The 23,588-nt window shown below is 44.5% G+C and overlaps 2 protein-coding genes across 7 annotated transcripts in view; one reads left to right on the plus strand and one right to left on the minus strand.

The window, feature by feature from the left end:
* Positions 1–17,801, plus strand: part of HDGFL3 (HDGF like 3) — a 60,671-nt gene extending 42,870 nt beyond the window's left edge. Inside the window, exons 3-6 of the mRNA XM_040969877.1 lie at positions 13–151; positions 479–637; positions 3,106–3,252; positions 16,375–17,801. Coding sequence (XP_040825811.1) covers positions 13–151; positions 479–637; positions 3,106–3,252; positions 16,375–16,380 — 451 coding nt within the window. The 3' untranslated portion in view covers positions 16,381–17,801. The remainder of the gene's footprint in view (positions 1–12; positions 152–478; positions 638–3,105; positions 3,253–16,374) is intronic.
* TM6SF1 (transmembrane 6 superfamily member 1) overlaps positions 12,769–23,588 on the minus strand; it is a 64,765-nt gene continuing 53,945 nt past the window's right edge. For 4 of the 6 annotated variants that reach the window (XM_040969876.1, XM_040969874.1, XM_040969872.1 and 1 more), the window contains one exon: positions 19,107–19,408. In XM_040969876.1, the coding sequence (XP_040825810.1) occupies positions 19,217–19,408 (192 nt within the window). In that variant the 3' untranslated portion in view covers positions 19,107–19,216. Of the gene's footprint in view, positions 13,221–19,106; positions 19,409–23,588 lie in introns of those variants that run through there. The other 2 variants (XM_040969873.1, XM_040969875.1) reach the window with 2 other exon arrangements.

Genomic DNA, 23,588 nt, shown 5'->3' on the forward strand with positions numbered 1-23,588 from the left:
GTATTTCTGCAGTGCATTTCTAGGTCCCAAAGACCTTTTTCCATATAAAGAATATAAAGACAAATTTGGAAAGTCCAACAAACGGAAAGGATTTAATGAAGGATTATGGGAAATAGAAAACAACCCCGGAGTAAAGTTTACAGGTTACCAGGTAAAGGTTGGCTTCCTTGTTCTTGCTGAGTGTCTGTCTTTGGCTTTAGTTTTTGTGAGATCTTTTACATGTCCTCTGTGTTAATAGTTACCTTGCATGCATTTGAAGTTAGGCTTGTTTTTTGGCTGCAGTATTATTTTAGCTTTAATGTTACTCTTTTACCAACAAGGGTTCAAGCCAAGTGCCCACTGGAAAATTAAGTTTGACAGCCCTTTGTATTGCAAATGTGAAGAGGAAGCTGAGTGCTTTCAAATTGAAATTGACTGATTCCTTTCAGTAGGCTCTTTTATCAAAAATATAATTAGCTGATGTTTTATTATTTCCTAGGCAATTCAGCAACAGAGCTCTTCGGAAACCGAGGGGGAAGGCGGGAATACTGCTGATGCAAGCAGTGAGGAAGAAGGCGATCGAGTAGAGGAGGATGGAAAAGGCAAAAGGAAGAATGAAAAAGCAGGCTCAAAACGGAAAAAGTCCTACACCTCCAAGGTGCTGAGGAACTGCCTGTCGCTGTGACGTTGCTTGCATGTGGATCTGCACATTCATTAGGAGGTTTTGGATGGTTTTTCCGTGTGTTTGTAGGGCCCAAAGGTTCTCTGGCGCTTCTGCCTTTCAAGACAGCCAGCAGAGGGAATAAGACAGGTAACCATAGATGTTAAGGCAATCCGGTGTTGACTGTGTAGGAGGACTGAATAGCTATGCCTGGAACAGGAACCTCCAGAGGAGCTGTGAAGAATTTAGGAAAGTGGAGGCGCAGTAGGACTCTTACTGGCTCAGTTGGCCGGAACACATAGCTCTCAACAGGACTCAGCACTGTGTCTGTACACATTGATTTCTTCATGTCTGTGTGCGTTTTGGCTTTCTTCAATTCTTACATCTTCTGATCACCTTTTCTGTGAAAAAAACTATACCACGTGTGCAGATCCACCTCTGTCGCTTTCCTCACATAACTTACAGTAGGATGGAGGGGCTGCAGGAAACCCAAGTGAGTACCCATGGCAGAAGGGCCGGGAAGGAAATGAGTGGGAGCAGGCAATAACAATAAAGGGAGATAGGATAGCCAGATACTTCTAAAAAGGTGAGCTTCGTGCTGAGACCCGAGGAAGAGGCAGGTGTGCAAAGGAACACACTAGCAAAACTCAGAGGAGGAAAGAGTTTAGAATGTTCTGGAATTGAAAAAAGTCAGGTAGAGCTAGAGAATTATAAGCAGGCGGAGAGGGAAAGGCCAGCTAACACAGCTAACAGACATGCAGAGCATTCCAAGGAGTCTGGCTTTGATTCCAAATGCAACAGTAACTGAAGCTTTTAAACAGAGGAGCATCTGGATCATAGATTTACATAGGTTTCTCATCTGCTAATTCAAAGTTATAATTTTGGATCCTTGCAGATCAGAGATCAGCACAGGCTTCATACTGATTAGCCTGTCACACAATCAAAGTCTTCCATTTAGATTCTTGTTTTAATTGGCTTTATATACTTAGGAAACTTACAGGGAAAAAAAAAAAAACAGCAACCAAGAGTTTGGCAGACCATCAGTGTTTTATTTTGACAATGTGCAAAACCCATCCAGCTGTCATCTGCGCAACAGGTGCCAGTACAGGTTACCTTGTGTGTACCTAATGGAGAACATGAGGTACCTTAGATCGGGACAAAGTTTGCAGATGACAACAAAATAGAATATCTTCTGTCAAACTGTATCTTCCATTGAAGTTATTTTTTGGCTTATTTATTTTAAAGATTTATTTATTTTTCTGAAGAAACAAAGAGATCTTTGATCTGCTGGTTCATTCCCCAAATGGCCCCAGTGGCCAGAACTGAGCCAATCTGAAGCCAGGAGCCAGGAGCTTCTTCCAGGTCTCCCACATAGGTGCAGGGACCCAAGGATTTGAGCTCTGTTCTTCTACTTTCCCAGGCTATTAGCAAAAAAGCTAGATTGAAAGTGGAGCAGTCGGGACACAAACCAGTGTCCACATCGATTGCTGGTACCACAAGTGGATAATTAGTCAGTTTTGCCACCACACTGCCCACAAGCTGATTTTTTTAGAGCATTTTGTATTTCACTTGAACACCCACTAGAATTATCTTATTTTATTTAGGTTTGCTTGCTGAGCTTCTGTGTAACGTCTTGTGCAACTCTCAATTAGTAGTACCTACTCATTTAGTAGTATGGATCTGTGACTTTCAAGCCACTGCTTCATTGCTATTGAAAAGACCAGAAGTAATGGACCAAAGAGGGATGAAGAGATGCCTCACTCACTAAGCATTATCTGTTTTAAGTTGAAGACTAGATTCTTTAGATTTCCTTCAAGATCGTATCTTCCATGATCACCTGAGAACCATGACATCTTATCTTTAATATTAACAAAATGCCTAGCCCTGTATTTCTCAGGGTTTCATGTCATCAAAGTCTCCTGGACAGCTTGCTGATGCCCAGAGCAGAAACTCTCCCCTAGAATTTCTATTGGAAGGGCCAGGATGGAGTCCAAGAATCAGAAGAAGGGACTGGTTCACCAGTATAATCTTGGGTTCTCACATGACTGCTTATAAATTAGAAGATTAAGGTTAGTTTATTGTAGCGCAATGGTGCAAAAGTTTTATTAAGCTGACTCTGTGTCCCAGCATGAATATACATAAATATATTATCTTGGGTAGTTAGCCTTTCCCAAGATGGTGTTCAGTCATGGACAGTGGATATTTTCACACTGCTGGACAGAATTAAGAAATCATCTTCCCTCCTCCACAGCCCTTCCAGGGAGTTACACTGGGACCAGTATGGTGAAGAGAGTTGTCCAGGGTCCCCAGCCCAGCCTTGGCACACTGTGTGTGTGTGTGTGTGTGTGTGTGTGTGTGTGTGTGTGTGTGAAGACACAGATCAGCTACTTGTGCATCTCTGCCTTTCTCTTGGGCATGCCGAGTTCTACTTTTGACCCAAATCTTTAACTTGTCTGAACATGTAGAAATCCTCTAAACAGTCACGGAAATCTCCAGGAGATGAAGATGACAAGGACTGCAAAGAGGAGGAGAACAAAAGCAGCTCTGAAGGAGGAGATGCTGGCAATGACACAAGAAATACAACTTCAGACTTGCAGAAAACCAGTGAAGGGGTAAGGATGTGTGTGTGTCGTGTGTTTCCTATCAAATTAGAAGACATTTTGCTTCAGAACCAGCATCCTTCTCTCAGCATTACTAAGCACTGTGTTGGCAAATGGAGAGGCGTTCTTAGCCTGTGGGTGTGAGTACATCCACTCACAGCTCCTGCCTGAGGGATTGGCCGCCCAGAGTCTGAGACTAAGAGAGAGCCAAGTGCAAATTACACCTGCCTGTCAATTTGGAGTTTTGTCAGCAGGTCTGTTCTTTTAAACTAACTGCAGCAATGAAATTATGAAATTGGATGCCTGTGTTTCTTTAATCACAGAATTGAAGATATGTTCAAAATAGGGTTTCCATAATTCAGTAAATCCACATGGACTTTAAATATGTCAATAGTCGAGCAATATTGGAATATGGGGACAAATGTGTCTGCTTTAACTCATTAACTTCTGTTAACTCTAGAGTCACTGGCTGAGACACCATTGGGAAACTGTTGAGGTAGGCAGATTTTACACATAGCAATTTCCTCTATACTTTTGTGTGTGTGGACTGGTTGGACAATGTCAAATGACATTACGCACTGGTTTCAGGTCTTGCCTATGCGTGCCAGTCGCTCTCAGCATCCCCTCCTTGATGCTTTACCCACAGCTGCTCTCAGGTGCTATGACTCTGTTGTGTGCTTCGACCCTCTGCAGCCTTCCTCTGTCCTGTGTGTGTCTTCTTTCTCTCGACATCTCCCCAGCAGGTCGTCCTCTGTTCCTGCACACATACTTGCCACCACCAGGGCTTGAATCCCTGCTCGCTTGAGGGTTTGTTTGTTTGTTTTTCCACACCTACTGTCTTCATCCCTGCTAGTTTCAGTCGGCATAGAGGAAAAGCTCTCACAATTTTTGACCCATTAGCCAACAGATTTGTTTCTAGTGCTCTTCTTGGGCACACAAAGGTAATTCTACCTCCATACTAGCTAGAGTGTAGTCTGTTTCAGAAAGCAGCGTCAACAGCACGTGGGAGGGAGCTAGCTACAAGTGGACATCTCAGGCCCCGCTCTAGCCTGCAGACAAGGACTGACCCGTCTGCATTTTAACCAGATTCCCACATAACTCACATACACAGCACAGGCAAAAAGCTCTCCTCTGGGCCCAGCTAGGCAGCCTAGCAGCTAAAGTCCTCACATTGCACACGCCAGGATCCCATATAGATGCTGCTTCGTGTCCCAGTGTATCTACTTTCCATCCAGCTCCCTGTTTGTGGCCTGGGAAAGCAGTCAAGGACAGCCCAAAGCTGTGGCACCCTGCACCCATGCAGGAGACCTGGTAGATGCTCCTGACTCCTGGCTTCGAATCGGCGCAGCACCAGCCGTTGCAGCTGCTTGGGGAGTGAATCAACAGATGGAAGACCTTCCTCTCTGTCTCTCCTCCTCTTTGTATATCTGCCTTTCCAATTAAAAAAGAGGGGAGAGGGAAAGAAAGCTAGCTAGCACTGGCGCTTCCTCTCCCCCTTCACCTGTCGCCTTCTCCCTGTGCCCTTGTCTGCCCTGCTGGCTTTGTCCCTTCAGGTGTCCCACCTGCAGGCACTTGTCCTCCTGCTCACCTTTGTCTTAACAGAACCTTGTGGTTTTTCCCCAGACTCCATTTCCAAATCTCCTATTCTTTACTTTTACCTCATGGCCTTTTTGTTTCTTCCTTGACCATTTCTTTGAAAACTGCGCTGAAATGGCCCTGTTATTGCCAAAGCCAGCACCTCTTTATCTTGGTTTTCACCACTGCGGTGTTTAATGCTGCCAGGCATCTTCCCCACCCGTGTCCCCCGTCACCCATCTCTTCTGCTCTGTCTGCCTGTCCTTCTGGTCTCTTTTTAGAACTCCATTCCTCTCTCCATCTTTGCACACTTCTCTCTCGGGAAGCTTCTTGAGTCTGTTAATGCTCATGTGGTCTCAGCAGTTAATTACTCTGCTAGAGAACCCATTTCCACTCGGCTGGATTGAGAGCACCCTAGGAAATAGCTGTGGCTGGCGAGCAACGCCCGTCTGTGACACACGTGTGGATGCCATGAGTGCTCTCATTTCAGCCTCACAGACACCAGTGGGCTGAACTCTCCATTTTTCAGCTGGGAGACTGGGGCTGAAAAAACTGACCCAGGACCACATAGCTTCTGGGAGGCAGCAGAGGGCAAGAACCTGAGAGTGTTTTAATAATACATGTGTTACATGCAGACACACGTACACATACACACACACACGTTATAGCGCATAATATTGGAGTGAATACCAGTGACCCTCTCACACAACTCAAAAACTGAAATATAATGGATTTCCATTTACATGTTCCTCTGTCATCCCGTCTTCCTACTTAGAGATGAGCACAATGTCACATGCTTAAAATTATATATATATATATACAGCTTTTTTTTTAAGTTTATTTTTTTAATTTTACTTCCTTTTATTATTATCATTTTATGATACAGTTCCATAGTCCCTGGGATTTCCCTTATCCCCTCCCCAGTTCCCTCCCCCCTCACTGAGTTCCCCTATATCATTACTATAGTATAGTTCTTCATACACAATCACATGTTCATCATTGTGGGCATGGAGAATGACCCAGCATCCTATTGTCAAGATATAGTAAACAGTTTGATTGGGAGTCCATCTTTGTCTGCAAGTAGAGATGCGTACTACATTGTATCCTCACATCTGGATATGATAGTCTCCATTACAGTTACTATACATTCCCTTAAATGAAAAGCCACAAAACATAATCAACAACAGGGAGAAAAAAATTTAACAACACCATGAAGTTAGATAACATGCTATTAAATGGCTAATGTGTTGCTGAAGAAATGAAAGAAAATCAAGAACCTTCTTGCAGAAAATGATGCTACTGTATGATGCTACTGTATGAAGAATTTAATGAGAAGAAAGTATTTTGAAGAGATGAAACAAGCAGAAAACATCAAAACCCATGCGATATAGTTTCCGCTGATCTTTGTTGGTGAATATGTCTCCTGTAGGCAACAAGTAGATGGGTTTTGTTTTTAATCCAGTCTACTAATCTATGATGTTTGATTGAGCTTAAGCGATTTACATTCAGGGTTAATACAAATAGGTGATAATTTGGTCATTTTAGCAATGGGTTGTTCATTGATTTCATCTTCTGTTGCTATTTTACTGGGATGTTCTTCACATTTGCCTTTGGTTTTGGTGGGTACTATTCCTTTTCTCTATCAAAAGAATATCTTTAAGTATCATTTGTAGGGCAGGTTTGGAAGAGGCACATTCTCTGTGCTTTTCTTTACTGTGGAAGAATTTTAATTCATTTTCAAAGACAAAGGAAAGCTTTGCTGGATATCTTATCATAAGCCGACAATTTTTTTCTTTTAGAATCTGGAATATGTCATTCCATTCTCTTCTGGCCTATAGAGTTTCCTCTGAGAGGTCAGCTGTGAATCTGATGGCCATTCCTCCATAGGTCATTTGGTTTTTTTCACGTACACATTTAAAGATCTTTTCCTTATGTTTCATTGAATAGAATTTAATTATCATGTGCATTGGTGAAGATAACTTTTGGTCAAACCTGTTGGGAGTTCTGTGCCCCTCCTGGATGTTGTTTCCCAATTCTTTCTCTAGATGAGAGAAATTTTCCTTTATTATTTCATTAAATACATTTTTTTAAAAAGATTTATTTATTTTTATTGCAAAATCAGATATACAGAGAGGAGGAGAGACAGTGAGGAAGATCTTCTATCCGATGATTCACTCCCCAAGTGAGCGCAACGTCCGATTCTATGACGATCCAAAGCCAGAATCCAGGAACTTGTTCCAGGTCTCCCACACGGGTGCAGGGTCCCAAGGCTTTGGGCTGTCCTCGACTGCTTTCCCAGGCCACAGGCAAGGAGCTGGATGGAAAGTGGAGCTGCCGGGATTAGAACCGGCGCCCATGTGGGATTGCGGTGCGTTCAAGGAGGGGAGTGTAGCCACTAGGCCACACGGCTAGGCCACGTCGCCAGCCCTAAATACATTTTTAAATCCAACTTCTCTTTCTGCACCTTCTGGGACTCCTAGAACTCGTATATTTGGCCTCTTTACTAGTGTCTTGCAATTCTTGAATACATTTTTTTGCCTGATCCAGCTCTGTTTCCAGCTTTTTGTTTGTTTCTCCCTGGTGACAGGAAATATCTTCTAATTTTGAGATTATGTCTTCTGTCTCCTTCATTCTATTTTTGTACTTTTAATTTGCTCCACTGTATTCTTCATTTCTGATATATTAGTTTTCATTTGATTGATTTCTAGTGTGACATATGCCTTGAATTCCTTAAATGCCTGCTTTATGTGCTTCTCATTGTTGATAAGAAGCTTTATAACAAGTGTTTTGAATTCTGTATCCCCCATTTTCTTGATGTCTTCCTCAGTGAACTCTGAGGTTGACATAGGGTTTTTCTCCTTTGCAGGGGAGTCTTCAGTAATATTCACTGTGCCTTTGTCTCTTCCTTTGCTCTTGGTCATTGTACTTCTGGTTATCAGATCTGCTCCTTGGGGCAGATTTCTAAGCTCTACACCCACAGGTCTACAGTTTGATTTTACTTATTGCAGTTGGTACACAGCTCTTTGTTTACAGTCAGTTGTGCCACTCCCTCTTGCGAGTTCCAGGTCTGGGTTCTTATGTTAGATTTCCACCATGGTCTCTGTAGCCCCAGCTTCTGGCTCACCACTCTCCACCTCCTGTGATACCGTGCTGAGATGCACTGTTGTCTGTACAACCTTTCTCCCACTTCTGGTTCAAGCAATTCCCAGCATTAGGGAGACACCAGGTGTCCTATATAGCAAGGTTGTTGTTGGTGCTGATCTTGCCAGCACCTGTTGGCCGTTAGCTCTGAGGGCCACACGGACCTATTTTGACCCGTACAATGCCATAGTCAGTATTATTTTCCTGCGGGACCAGTGCAATCCACTGAGCTCAGTGAGTTCTTGCCGAGCTCAGTGTATGCGCAGCTCACTGTTGTCCCCTGCAGTCTTAAATTCTTTGCTACACTGTAAGAATGGTGCCTGATGTGCCACTACTAGAGTTCTTGATCTGCTGGCCGTCAGGTCTGAGGGCTACCCAGACCTTTCTTGAGTGGAACCTGTAGGATGCCATGTTGTTGCAGTTCACTGAGTCAGAAATCAGTTCACTCCCAGCTCTGTGCATGCCCAATCCTGCCCCATAGCCTTTGCCTCCTTAAAGAAAATGGCACCCAATTACAGCTCCAGGAGGCCGACTGGGCCGTGAAATCCACCCTGTTCTCACAGTGCCTGTCTGAGACCTGCCACTCTGTCTCTGCTCCTGGTCAAATCAAACAGACCAGCAGGACAGGCAGTTCTTTGTCTGGGTTCACCTCCTGAGCTCCTGGTAAACATCCCTTCCCACCTGGTTGCTGGTGGAATTCAGATTGCTGTTCACTGAATGCTGCTGGGGTATCAGTCACTGCAACACCACACTGTTGTGTCTGCTGCTTTCCTGTGTCTCTGAGTCTCTGGGTGCCCTTCTGCTGTTGCTCTGTCCTCTTCTATTTCCTGGAATGTGCCCTCTGTGCTTCACACTGGCTAATCTTTCTCCATCAGTTTAAATGTGTCCTTACCCTATTCTGCCATCTTGATTCTCCAAGGTTTATTTATTTTGAAAGTCAGAGTTAGAGAGAAAGAGAGATTATCCATCCTCTGGTTCACTCTTCAGATGGCCACAATGGCTAAGGCTGGGCCACGCCAAAGTTGGGAGCCAGGATCGCCCATGTGGGTGCCAGGGCCCAATTGTTTGAGCCATCTTCCACTGCAAGGTGCTGGATCAGAGGTGGAGCATCAGGGAATCAAACTGGTACCTATATGGGGTGCTGGCAATGCAGGAGGCAGTTTTAACTTCATAAGTCACAACACCAGACCCCATTTAAAAATATATAGCCCAGGGCCACCACGATCGCTCAATAGCTAAATCCTCACTTGGCTAGCACCAGAATCCCACATGAGCACCAGTTCATGTCCTGGCTGTTCCGCTTCCCATCCAGCTTCCTGCTTGTGGCCTGGGAAGGCAGTAGAGATGGCCCAAAGCTTTGGGACTCTGCACCTGTGGGCGAGACCTAGAAGATGCTCCTGGCTCCTGCTTTGGATCGGCTCAGCTCCAGCCATTGCAGCCATTTGGGGAGTGAACCAGCAGATAGAATATCTGTCTCTCCTTCTCTCTACAGATCTGCTTATCCAATAAAAATAAATAAGCCTTTAAAATATATATACCCTGTATTTCACATATAGATGTCTGCAGTACATGAGGGTACTTCAAAGGGTTCATGGGAAAATGGAATTTAAAGATGAGTTCATTTTAGTGCAAAAAACTTAAATCCATACAGTTTTTTTATCATATGCATTTTTTATAAATGTTTTGAAGGTCTCAAATACAGGGATTTCAGAATTGTGCAGAGGTAGTTTATTCATTTTTTTCGTGCTGTGTAATATTCAATTTTGCAAATATACCACCATTTGCTTACTGAATTGTCTGATGAGCATTTGGGTTGTTCTAGTGTGGGAAGCAGCCCTTACCTCCTAGCAGGTTTTCCCATGAAAATCTCCCGGAGCGGGTGTGACTGGAGCAGAAGGTGCTAAGTCACAGGTTGTGGTGTTAGCCTTGCAAGATGAAGCTGAATTGTTTTCCTTCACAGTCGGACCAGTGTACAGTACAATCAACACTGACTCAGTTTTCTGATGAACCTGCCATATCAAGACTGTGGCTTTTGCCAGTCAAGTAGGTGTGGTCTGGCAGTGCTCGGGTGCAGTTCTCAAAGAGATAGAAGGTCAAGGCTGCCTTCAGGTATATTGATCACTCCATGTTCTCTTCTTGCTTTGGGGCTCTGCCATTTTCTTGTTGGATTTCCTTTAACTTGTAGGGATTTATAAAGTAATAGATTCTGACTACTGTGGATTTTCATATGCTTCAAGTGTCTTCTCTAAGTTTGCAACTTCTCTGTTCAATTTCTTTCTGGTCTTTATAGAAAATAGACTTTCTTAATTTTATTATAGTCTTTTGTGTGAAATTTTTCCTTTTATGGTTAGCATTTTTCTGTCTTGTTCAAGCAAAACCATATGAAGCATTATTGTTACCAAGTATCCCTGCCATCCTTGTCTCTCTGGCCTGCAGAGTCACCTGTTGTACCTGTGTGTCTGTCTGGGTTCTGTCGGTACCACATTCTCTTAGCTGTAGTAGCTGTCTAATGAATCCTGAGGTCCCGCAGGGCAGGTCGTCTCAGATACTCGGCAGTCATGTTTGGGACAGACAGTGCAGAGGGACTTCCAGGGAGAATTTGCAGCACATCTGCTAAGAATGATCCAAAGTCAGGAATTAACAAAGGATAACATAACATACTGAAAAAAATGCCGTAACAATGAACTTCAGAAGGCAGAAAGACATAAGATGGAGTCACATGATATGTGGGGAAACTGTATCTCATCCATTGAGGCAGAACTGATTGGCAAGAGGCCATTTGGGCTTACAGAGAGGAGAGTGGATATTGGGGTAGAGCTCATAAAAGTTATCTAATTCTATCCTTAAGGGAAGCAGAATTAGCATTTGAGAATGAGAACACGAAATACTGGAAATTTCAAGAAAGGAAAAAGGATGGAGTAACCACGTATGAGAAGGAGAGTGAAAGTACTTGGGCAGTCAGGCTGAATCGCCAGGCAGCAGTAAGGCCCTACTTGAGGTTAATGCTCATGATTTTAAAGCATGAAGAGAGGGAGTTGCTGTCTGTTTTATCTGAGAAGGTTAAAGGAGGTTAGGGGCCAGGGGGTTGAGAGTATGTGCAAGAGTTACAGTAAGTGGACCAGAAGAATCAGAATACCTGAGGACGTAAGGGAGGGAATCAGTCAGCAGTTGGAACAGGAGCTGGAGTTGCAGGTGGGGATGAAGAGTGAGCCGTTTGGGTCAGGTCTTGCAAGATGCAGCGGTTGGCACCAGCATGGCTGCTGTTGGTACTGCAAGTCGAGCCATTCTTCATCCTGTGGGCACTGACTGTGCTAGGACAGGGCGTTTCTTTGACTCTTGCCCATTAAATAAACTGTTCGAATCTTAGAAAACCTAAAATTACCCCATGATTTGATCCTCAAAATAGTGACCTAAAATCATATATGCAGATACTCCCAGTCACCATAGACCTCTTGTCTAAAATATAACCATGGGAGTTTGGAGGATGAGATGCCAAGGAACTGAGAGAGATCAGAGTGCTGGAAAGGTGGTATGCATGGATGTTGACTATCAGTGGGCCAGAAGAAGATCCTCTAAGGGGTAAGGATAGTCCAGGGCTCTGCAGATAGATGACTGTAGTAGGAGTGGTTTATAATACTGAGACTCAGTGCTAGGAAGAATCTCCTTCAGGGAATAGGAGCACAAGGTAGAGGAAGAATGACTTAGCACCATCAGTGAAGGGCCTGGCTCAGTGGTCTAGAGGCTAAAGTCCTCGCCTTGAACACGCCAGGATCCCATATGGACGTCGGTTCTAATCCCAGCGGCCCTGCTTCCCATCCAGCTCCCTGCTTGTGGCCTGGGAAAGCAGTCGAGGACAGCCCAAGTCTTTGGGCTGAAGGTCTTCCTCTCTGTCTCTCCTCCATGTATATATGACTTTTCAATTAAAAAAATAATAAATAAAATCTGTAAAAAAAAAAAAAATGACAGGGCCCGGTGCGGTGGCGCAAGTGGTTAAGGTCCTCGCCTTGCACGCCCGGGATCCCATATGGGCGCCGGTTCTATCCTGGCAGCCCTGCTTCCCTTCCAGCTCCCTGCCTGTGGCCCAGGAGAGCAGTCGAGGATGTTCCAAAGCTTTGGGACCCTGCACCCGTGTGGGAGACCCGGAAGAGGCTCCTGGCTTCGGACCAGCATAGCATCAGCCGTTGCGCTCACTTGGGGAGTGAATCATGGGACGTAAGATCTTCCTCTCTCTTTCTCCTCTCTGTATATCCGCCTTTCCAATGAAAAAATAATAAAAATTTAAAAAAAAAAATGACAGACAGACATAGCAGTGAAGAGCTAGGCGGCACCTTCCTGCCTGCAGGATCAGCTGTAAGAACAGCAGCCACAGCAGAGAGAGAGACACCATTTGGGAGGGTTGCCAAAAAGTGGCACTGCCTTTAGGGGAACCAAGTTTTAGGTGGAATGAGTTGGTGAATGGGATGTCTTGGAGACTCAAGTTAGGGATGTCATAGATAACAGTGGCTAACTGCCATTCCAGGGGGCCTGGTGGGAAAGCTGTGGGAAAATGGGGAGCTGGTGGGAGACCAGGCAGGTCATGGACAAGACTCACGGAGGATGAGAGCCCACCAGTGATGAAGCCTTCGGCAGCAAGCGAGGCTGAAGGGCGTGGGAATGGAGAGCCTGCAGGTCCCCGGGCAGTAGAGTGCCGAGGCTGAGGATAGCTGAGGAAAGAGAAGCTTTTACCAGAGGACCCTCTGCTCCCACAGCCCCCTTGCCCTGAGACCTCTCAGGGAACACCATGCACTGACTGGCTTAGCCTTCTCTGTTATCTCCTACATAGCAGATTACCCTAAAGCCTTGTGGACCTGAAGAAGCCTTTACTGTCACAGGCATCTAGCCTAGTGGTGAAGGCACTGCTATAATGCCCACATCCCTGTGGGAGTGCCTGGGTTTGATGCCCTTGAACATAGACCTGCCTCATGTTGGCCTTGTGACACAGCAGGTTATAGCACCACCCCAGTGGAGACTGAGTTCCTAGCACTGGACCTCTTGGAGGTGCTTGGGCAGTGAGCCAGGAGGTAGGTGTGCCCCCCTCCATTTTTTTCCTCAACAAAAGAAACAAAAGGATGGTGGCTTACCCGCATCTCACTTCAGAGTACCTGCATTCAGTTCCTGGCTGCAGCTTCCTGCTCATTAGCAGGCCCTACGATGGTGCTTCCAATACTGCTGGGTTCCTGGCATCACAGGAGACTTGGATTGAGGGCCAGGCTCCTGCCGCAGGGCTGTTAGGGGAGGAAAACAACGAATGGAAGCACTCTTCTGTCCTCTCGCTCTCTCTCTCAAATAAAGACCTTTTTAGAAATAAATGAAAAATCAGCTTCTAGCGTGGCTTTCCAGACAGGTGCAACCTCCTGAGCCCAGTGTGTCTGGGCCTGACAAACCTTCAGTGAGTTATCCACGGATGCTCCAGGCATCTGAAGGCTCACCCAGGGGTGGGGCCTCTCCGGTCTCCCTCCAGTGGGTGTTGGACTGAGAACCGCTGTTAGCCTGAGGCCTCCCTTAGCTCGCTGCCTGTGGGTTCGGAGAGGGTAGCTCAGGACCTAGCTGGCTTCATCAGAGCACAGGAAAGGGAGGCCGGGAGAGAACACTCCCAGCAGACAGAAGCCAGCTGTTTGTAACCTCACCTCATGAGTGATGCCCATCACCTCAGCTTCTTCCTGTTTATCAGAAGCCACGCGGCCCAGCCCATGCCCAGGTACAGGATTACAGGGGGTGTGACCAGTGCAAAGCAGGGAGGGCTGAAGGCCGTGCCAGGAGGCTCCATGTGCCTCTTGGATGCGTCCGTTGACACGGGATTAGAGCTGGCTCTAGCTGGTCAGGCTCCCACACCGCAAGGCTGCCTGGCAGCTGGGAGAGGGCTGAGGACAGAGGTCCAGAGGGGGGCATCACTGTACCCATTCAGCAGCCTGCAGCCTGACTCTGCGGTCCTTCCTGCATTCTGCCCCCTCTGGATCCCCGGGCCTGTCGCAGCATACAGTACCCTCCCACCTCATCTACTCTGGTTCTCAAGACTGCTAGCAGTCATTAGAAGTCCCATGGAACTTCATTGACATGTGTTAATACTGTTTATACTTAATTAGAAATCAGAAGATTTAAGTGTTTATTAAATGATAATAAGAACATGTTTTTGTGAAAATAATTATATTTTCCCCAAAAAAATGTTTTGAGAGAATGCCATTATTTTACATTTTACAAATCTGTTTAGTGTCTGGCTTAATAGAAGACAGTGGGAGGAGTCTCATATCTCCTGCATTTTGTCTGCTGTGCTATGTAAAAGGAAGGAAACTGGACAGACATGTATGTAGGAATATTTTAGTGTGTCTTTGGGTAGGCACTTGGCACAGCCGTCATGGCCCGTAGGGTGCCCACATTGCACATTTAAACCCCTGGTTCACATCCCAATTCCTCTGCTTCCAGCCCTCAGGAAGGCAGCATGGGAGGGCTCGGTCCCTGGTCCCTGCAGCCCTTCTGAGGTGTGGCTTGGGTTCTAGACTCCTGGCGTTACCCAGCCAGCCCTGGTTGGTGCAGGCATTTGGGATGACACAGTCAATAGAGGAGTGATCCCTCTCTCAACCTATCACTGCCTTTCCAGTAAAATGAAAATAAATTTGAACTGTTTCTTTTTAAAAATCCTTCCAGATAATTGTAGATATTATTTAATATTATACAAATTCTATAAATGGTCATTTCTTCAAAGTGGCAATGTAGAATCTTGAGTTTTTCAAAAAGCCACTGGACATCTGGCAATTGGAATAGCTTTGACCAACTTGGGAGATAATGCTTTGCTGAGCTATTGATGTATTTAATTATAAAATATTTTAATCATTTTTTAATATTACCACCTACCTCTTCAGAAGTCTTTTAAGTGATGGGAATCTGTCAGTCATGAAGAATTCATAATTCTGATTTTCACTTAAACACTGTATGTGGTGTCAGAGCAAGCACTGAACACTCACATTTTATCATTGGCAACAAACACTGTCATTATTTTCCTTGAAGTGATAGGTCACTTGATGTTTTACAAATTGCCAAATACCAGTCTTAATAGAAGCACATTTTCACCTACGATCGGCACTCCGGCCGCCTCCCAGCTTTGCTCACTGTCCCAGTGTCCTTGCCCTTGTCTCAGCGTGCCTCACCTGCAGATCCTGACAGGAACAGGGATTAGACTCCACAGCGTGACCAGCACATGGGAGCCGCACAGCCACCAAAGCACCGTGGCCACATAGCTACTGTTAGATGAAGTAACACCTTCTGTTTTTCAGTACGTAGATGTGGTAGTGATTGTTGTGCAAGAAATTTTTTTTTATTGTATGCACCCATTTTATAGCATCTTGTTTAAAGATTAAAAAAAAAATCCTCATCTTGAGGCTGCTGTGAGATGAATCCCAATGCTGTTCTGCAGGATAGACAAGTTGTTGCTACGGACCTTCCACAAACCTTTTTCAGTTTTCTAATGGGTGTCTTCTTCCAAAGCATCTGTTAAGTATGATGTTTCTTTAGTGTTGTTGTTAATAGGTAATCGGGAATCACTGGGCAAATTCACAGGTTTTACATGTGATTTTTTTTTTTAGAAGATTGTCTTGTTTTAGGAGACAGAAATATATTTCTGTCATCGTGAGGGTTTTGCAACTTTTCTTCCTTAGAAGATTCTGGAATCACCTGTGTACAGACTTGGAAAGGTTTGACTGTCCAAGTAAGCACATCCCACGAGTGTGCACACCTCTATTCACACTTAGAGAAAGAAACAACTTCAAATGGGCTGATTTTTTTAAAAAAAGATGTCTGGGGCCTGAGTTCCTTCTTCCTTTCATGCCATGAGAGTGTTACTAGAGAGTTTTAATTGAATATGTTTGGGTTAACGATGAGGAAAACAAAAATAGCATTCCTTTGGAGAAACAGAACCTGGCACCACTTCAACTGGGTCTCAAATGGAACAGATCATCTCATTAAATGAAATGTTTGAATTTTGTCTTTCTAATGTTTTCAAAAGCAGTTAAATCAGACTTTGTACATCTTTGCTTGGTGAACTCCTGTATTTCAGAGTCATGTATCACAAGTAATTAAGGTGTAAATATTTAGGAGAATAATTTGTGCACATTCCAAGTGCTTTTTAAATTATATGCAAACTTAGCTTTCTGACAACATAGTCCCCGCAGAAATGGAGCGTGTCAGTTTGAAGGAGCGCACAGGACTGTGCTCTGTGCCCTGCGCCCGAGCAGACAGCATAGTGCTGCGTCTCCATCAGCCTGTGCCCAGGTGTCAAGCAGGTGGGCATCTCAGAGGACCTACTTCTGTACTGTGCAGGTGCAGGTCGCTGCCACAGCTAGTATCCCACATCAGCTAAAGGTTTCTTTTCTTTCTTTCTTTTTACAGACCTAACCACTAGAATGAATGCTGCATATTAAGAGAAACCACAAGAAGGTTGTATGTTTGGTTATCTGATATTCTTGGATTTAATATGAACCAATACATAGTCATTGTTGTTATTGACAGAACCCCAGTTTATATGTGCATTATTCACATTCCTGTTTGTGTTTGGGGAAAAACAAAAGACATTTTAGCCTTTTTTAAGGTCTTTGACTTGATTTCCTGTTACTTGGCTGCATGAAGTTGCCCTTAACCACTGAGGATGATCAAGACTTCTGCACAGACTTGTACGTGTCTAGGATCCTTGTCTCAAGGCAGTCCTGTTCTGTTTTTCCTGCCTTCACCCACCATCACCAAACACTTTGTTAAATACTCGCATTTTTTTAGACTACCACTCAACATAATGCATAAGGGTGAGATTTCCTAACAAACCCAGGAACTAATTCCTAGATGCATAACATTGGTATATTGAAGATTTATTAAAATTGTCCTTCAGTTTTGAGGCCATGTGTAAAGTTTAACCACATTGTAAAATACCTATTCTGTATTAGAAATAGCTAGCTGACAGCTTATACTTCTCAAAACTCATGTTGTTATGTATACAAACTTGAGTTTCTGTATGTGAAGTTAGTGAGTCTCTTTGTGTTACTCCAAAATAAAGGCAATGATTTATTTTTTCCCAGTGCCAACACAATTTGAGCAAATCACTCCAGGTGGATACTCCATTTTATAGCTGTAATCAGCAACAGCCCTGTGGGAAACCAGATGAAACACTGACTTTTAAACAGACTTTTAAAATGAACTGTTTTCTTTTAAAACTAGAAGTAGAATAGTTGACATTCATCCATAAACCATTATTATGTGTACATTATTGTTGCTATTGTGATAATAGAAAATTTTATTTATTTTTATGCCAGCTTATATTGTGAAAACACATTTAGTCAGTTTGGGTTTTATCAATCCTATTATGCTTGTCCTTGGAACATCTTTCTCGTATTCAAGGTTTGTAGTTGAAAAGTTTACTGTAAAGAAAAAAAATCAAAAACAACAAAAAAATGTATTGTTTTTACAGAATAAATTTATTGGAATGTGTACTGGGAGTAAGATTTGAGGTTGTAAACACTAAGTTAGTGTAATTTGGCTTCATATATGTAATGTGAGGTATTAATGTAATTCATATTAAAAACAAAAATTGTTAACAGCAGGTTGACGGTAGAATCAAGTGCAGGTGAGGGTTTTTTTGTGTTTTTTTTTTAAAACACTGGGTGTTTGGTTATTTGAAAACCCTTGAGGCGGGGTTAAGAGAGGTGAATACACACTTTTCTTGCACATGTAAGGAAGTATTGAAATTACACACTTGATATTATCCATGCATTAATTTATATCCTATTTAATCCCATTTGATCTTGGTTCTCTTGATTAAGAGCTAATAACATGAATATAAAATGTAAGATCTGAGAGCTTAGGTCCATCGATGATGATGGTGGTGGTGGTGATAATGATGGCAGCTGAGGGAATGAGCAGGGACACACTGAGGCAGCAGCTGCCTTTGCGGTCTCTTTTTCTCATTTAGCAATGATTTTCTCTATTATACTAGTACACAATTCCAAATATGGAAAGTTCACCAAAAGACAACAGGAATGCTAATCCAGTTCTTCTTGAAAAGGTGCTTTTTAATTTTGAATGGCTTCAGCTTATTTTGACAATGAATGAAAATAATTCATCAGACTTCATTGCTCAGACTACAACATCAGGAGAATATAGATATAGTTTGCAGAAACAGACACACAGGACTCTCATCCCACTGGTTCACTCCCCAAAGGCCCACAGCAGGCAGAGGGTCTGGGGCTGCAGCCAGGAACTGGGAGCTCCCTGCAAGTCTCCCCCAGAAGGGGCAGGGCCGGCTGCCTAGCTATCCCCCACTGCTTCCTGGGACCTGCACTGGTTGGAAGCTGGAGTGAGCAGCCAGAGCCAGCAGTCCAACTGGGGTGCTCTGCTGGGGGCACGGCAGCCTCAGCCCTGGGCCAAGTACACCCACCTCAGATAGCATTTTAACTGGAACATATTAACTAACAAATTTCCTTAAATAAAAAGCCAGCACTTGCCATGGGAAAAAAATGTTTCAAAGCAAATTGGGTTTATCTTCATAAAAGGCCAAGAATAATTTTATTAAAAATACACACAGAAATATAAACATTTCCAGCTACCAGTAAAACCAACGTTAATTAAAGGTAGTGGTGAAGTTACTCTCTCTTTAGCTACTTAGATTCACACACACACACACAAACTAGTAAACGCCAATTTTGAAACTGTAATGAACTTTCCCTGGGAAAACATTTTCCAAACATTTGTGAAATATTCTGATGATTTGACCTGCAAATTGAGGTTCATGATAAGGCATGTATGTCTGGTAAATAGTTGTCTCTGCAACCTGCATTGGCTAGTCTGAACTTTTTATATGCATGGATCATACTCACTTTTGAGTAGCTTCATTTTCATGCTCGCTATTGTAGGTGATTAAATTGTAGCTTTCCACACTTGGCAACTAACTATTAGCAAACAGAACATTGAGATAAACGGTCATTCATTCACACATAATTTTGAATATATTTCTTTAAACAAACTTTCTCAACAACTTGAATCTCCCTTCAAAGAAAAATTTACCTACAAAATACCACGTCATATAGTTCAGGCATAAAGTACAGAGCAGGAATTTACTTTTTTTTTTTTTGTTTTAATTTGTGTAGTCTTAAGTATTTGGGAATGGAGGGAGAACCATGGGACAAAGTATCAGTACCAGGGTAACAAAATCAGGGAGCAGAGGAAGGATGTGAAGTCGGGCGTCTTTCTATTCCACTTTCTCATCTGCCTTTGTTTTTATGAAGAACTCGGGTTTGTAGATGCACCGGTAGGCCAGGAGCTGAGGAAGAACTCCATACGCTACGTTTAATGCTAAAAAAAGAATTTTTGCTTCTTCGGGGACTCTGTAGACATAAGCAGTTCTAGCATGAAGAGAAGCACCAATGTGAGAAAACTGAGCCTGTTGCATTAAAACAAAAAGATGGGTAAGCAGGGCGTGTGCGTGGAGGCGGACGACAGGTGAGTTTGGAGTGCCCCAAAAATCAACCTCATCCACACGTGAGACACCTTCCAAAGACCCAGAGTCTTCAGTCGGATTCCCACTCATCACCGTTCAGGCCATTCCTGCTGCTAACAGCTTTCCCATCATTACACCTTCTCTAATGGGCTTGCAGCACACCGGGAGTGTTGCCCCAGCCCAGACATCAGTGATTCAACAGAAAAATCTGGATAAACTCAATTTTTTTTTCTGATGTGCATCCTGGAGATCCTACAGTAACACTCAATCATGGCTCACAAGCTGTGTTCCAATAAAAGTGGAAGAAAGTACAGGTTTTTCCTTTTTCAGTTTTTAGCATAATAAATCAATAAAGAGAAGTACTGGGTCCCTTAGCCTCATTTCTCAGCCTTTGATGGACACCTCGGAGCAAGAGCTCAAAACCCGTCAGTATGGAATTGTCGTTTATTTATTTATTCATGTATTGGGTTTAAAGCAACTTGAGAAATACTAAGGGTTGTTTTCTAATGTGAGGTTGCCCACAGCTTCAGTGAGGGCAGGAGTGCAGTGGCTGTGTACCCAGTGACAGGTGCACGCACAGGCCACCTGTCACCAAGGCAGCGGAAGTATTCCAACGGGTGACTTGTCCTCACGTTCTTGCTCAGAACACAAGCCTGTGCCGGCCTGTCTTTTTTATACTTTGCTTAAGCACAGAGGAAAGCTCTTTGCAAGGGTGCTTCTGACAGCAGCAAGATTAAAAGCTATGAGGACTTTTCGCAAGAGACATTTCTGTTACAAAACAACCCTGGAGTCTGCATTTTCTATCTTGCCAGAATTCAGACTGCATGTGAGTAAAAGATGAGGAATCTAAATATGACAAGTAGTAAATTACTAGTTTGTCAGGATCAAAGTGAAGAGATGGGAGATGTGCAGTCTGAAGTCACAGACGTAACAAGAAACTAAAGAGAACTGGCTTTCAGCATGTCTTGTGGGTTTCTTCCACAGGAACCCAAGTTAGTTTGCTGAGCTAAGAAGCCACTGCCTTCCCCAGTCAGAACGGTAGGCTTTTCCAGGCACCAGCTTTATGGATTGGTACCCGTGACAGGTACTAGACTGCAACTGGATAAAATACCACAATTCTCAATACCTCTGGCACATGTGTGCTAACTATCACGTTAGGAACTAGTGTGACATGGATCGCCAGCATTGCAACCCAGCAGGCCCAGAGAGAGGGCTCTGCCTTGAGACACCCCCGGGGGCAGACGCCCAAACCAAACCAGCAAGTGTACCTGCTCCTCCTCGGGCTACAAGGACCAAGTGTGGGGCTGCCCTGAGGCACACCTGTGGGGGACATGCAGGACCCCAGCTCCTGTCACTCTTTGCCTCAAGCCCATTTTGAACAGCAGTGTTTTTCTGAGTCATTAGCCAAGCTTTTCCTTCTGGACTGGTGACCAGTTTTGAACCCTACGCTTCCAAAAACAGTGGTTTGGTGGTTGTATCTTTAAAGACTCTAGTACATATCACCGACACCAGAATCAGTGAGATGCCAGCCTCTGCTGAGAGAAATGAGCAGCCATGCCTTCCTGACAGGGAAGCCTGCAAAAAAGCCTGTGATTCCGTAAGGCCTGTTCCTTAACATTGACCAGTGCAGTTAATACCTCATTCTATCACAGACGGCAAACTCACGGCAACATTACAGAAAACAATTTATGTCCTTAGATTGTGAGCCCCAGGGGCAGGTCCTGTGTCTGATGTTGTGTGTGGCACCTGTCGCATTGTTAGAGCTCAATAAACGTTCAACAACAGTGGTCTCATGGCTGTCGGGCTACAGCAGGATCAGCAGGGCGTCTCTGTGGGTCTGCTCAGAACCTGACACTGCACAGGCGCTCTGTTTATGGTGGGCACCCAACCACATCGTGTATGCCCCCCCCAAAGGGAATCCTGTCAAAATTCAAACCTCAGTCTCACCTAGATTCCTCCCTTCCAGTGTCAGTGATGGGTCATGGGAGGGGGTGGGACCTCCTGCTAAGGTCTTAAGAGCCCAGCCTGTGTGTCCTGCCAGGCCCGGGGAGTCCTGTGCTGGCTTGTGGCCCAGATTACAGGTACAAGCCAGACGGTCAAGACATTTCTCCAGAATGCAGTAACATGAGGTCGCATCAAACTTTTAGGTCCCTAACAAACTTTTCTTCCACCTCATTGTAAATCACTTTTAACTTTAAAGAAATATTTTTGGCTCTGAGGTTTTGTTTTGTTTTAATGAGTGATTAGAAGGTGAACCACTAAAGGCCCACGTGAAGATTGCATTTTAATAGCATTATCCTACAGAGATGACTTGGACAGGGTGACTGAGTCATTGCTGGCTGTGTGAGGAAGAACTGAAGAAAGTGCAAATGTTGTGGGTGTCTGTGAATCTTAACAACTGAGGTGAACTGCTGGACGGTGGCCAGGCTGCTGGGCCAGTGTACGGTGTGACCACAGCTAATCCAGAACCATGCTCTCTTGGTTTTCTGAGCAGCACAGTGAAGTAGTTCAGGGCGATGGGCAAGGCATGGAAACCTACTTCCTAGCTGTAACATGCTTCAGGCAGTGCCCAGCCTAACTACAACACCTGCTTGTGACCGGGGGCTTGCTCTTACTGAATACCTGGGCTCTTTTTAAATCCCCTTGCTGATCTTCTGACTGTTGTTCATGTGCACCAAGGACAGTATGCATGTAAACATGTTAAAGCCCAGAGTCTGATTTTAATACTAAGTAGAGATGGTCAGTAATGAGACTGGCAGATACACACTGCCCACTCCCACCCCATCCCATTATCCCCGCTCTCCTAAAGCTTTGTTTCCTGGTATTAAAAGTTTCCAAAAGGAAAAGAAGAAAGTAAGAAACCCAGTGAAGTCAGCTGCACACCCAGAGCATCCTCAGGTAAGCCTCCAGCCCCACTGAGAAGGTACACGGGACTGCTGGCGGGGTGTGGGCTGGTGAGGACAGCCAGTGCCCGGACCAGTGGATCTCACCCCGCTTGGAGAGCAGGGTCCACTGTCTGTCCTGAAGCTGTTCTAGAGCCTTATGTGCAGCACACATAGTTTGGCTGTCTAAGGACCAAATCGCATAAGCAGCAGAAGGCTTTTCTCCTGTAATCTGTTACCTAGCCTTGAGAACAGTGACAGAGGAGAGAAATGCAGCACCACACACCGCCCAAAGCCCTGCACGTGTATTTCCTCAGTGGATTCTCAGCAATTCTGCTGGGAAGCTGCTCCGACTGCCCTCCACTCACCAGGAGAGGAAACGAGGCGAAGAAGCCAGAGCCACCCGGACTGCAGGTGACAGGCCGGGGTCTGAACCCAGCTGCCCCTGGAGCGCAGGCCTCTGACCACGTTGCCAGTACTACTCCAGTAGAGTGGATGTTCCCATCCCCCAGGACCCACAGATGCTCAAGTCATTTCTGTAAAGCAGTACCATATTTGTGTATGACCCCTGCCAGTCCCTCCCACCTGTATACATTAAGTCATCCTTAATGTCATGTGGGAACCAATAACATGAAAATGCTATGTAAATGTTAGACTGTGTCATTTGGGGAATGGCCAAAAGAAGCCTAAAAAAAGTTCAGTCTTACAAGTCAAGCCATTATAAACTTCTATTCTTCCCGTCTACAGTTGGTCAAATCTCCAGGTGTAGAACCTGCAGATTCAAAGGGCCGAGTGCACTTCAGTTGCTTTAAAGGAAAAAAAGTAAGTGGACTTGAGCAGCCCATAATACTTGCTAAGCCAGAATCAACCTCAACCCCATGGTAAGGATTTTCTATGAAAAGATAGCTGGGGAGAGTCGTGGCAGGGCAAGTGAAGCCAACTCCTTGTGGTACCAGCATTTCCTATGGGCCACCTTTCAAGCCCTGGGCACTTGCTCCCAATGCAGCTCCTCGCTCGTGTGCCAGGGAAAGCAGCAGAAGATAGCTCCCACACTGGGGCCCCTGGATCCACACGGGAGACCCAGATGAAGCTCCTGAGCCCTGGCTTCAGCCTGGCCCAGCCTTGGCAGACATTTAGGAAGTGAACAAGTAGAAGGAAGATCTTCCTTTCTCTTTTTTTCCCCCCCTCTCTTAACACTGTTTTTCAAATAATTTTTTAAAAAGAGGTAGTTGGTTATGACT

The sequence above is a fragment of the Ochotona curzoniae genome, unplaced genomic scaffold (genome assembly GCF_017591425.1).
Source record: "Ochotona curzoniae isolate NIBS_2020 unplaced genomic scaffold, NIBS_Ocur_1.0 scaffold_4701, whole genome shotgun sequence".
Classification (NCBI taxonomy): domain Eukaryota; kingdom Metazoa; phylum Chordata; class Mammalia; order Lagomorpha; family Ochotonidae; genus Ochotona; species Ochotona curzoniae.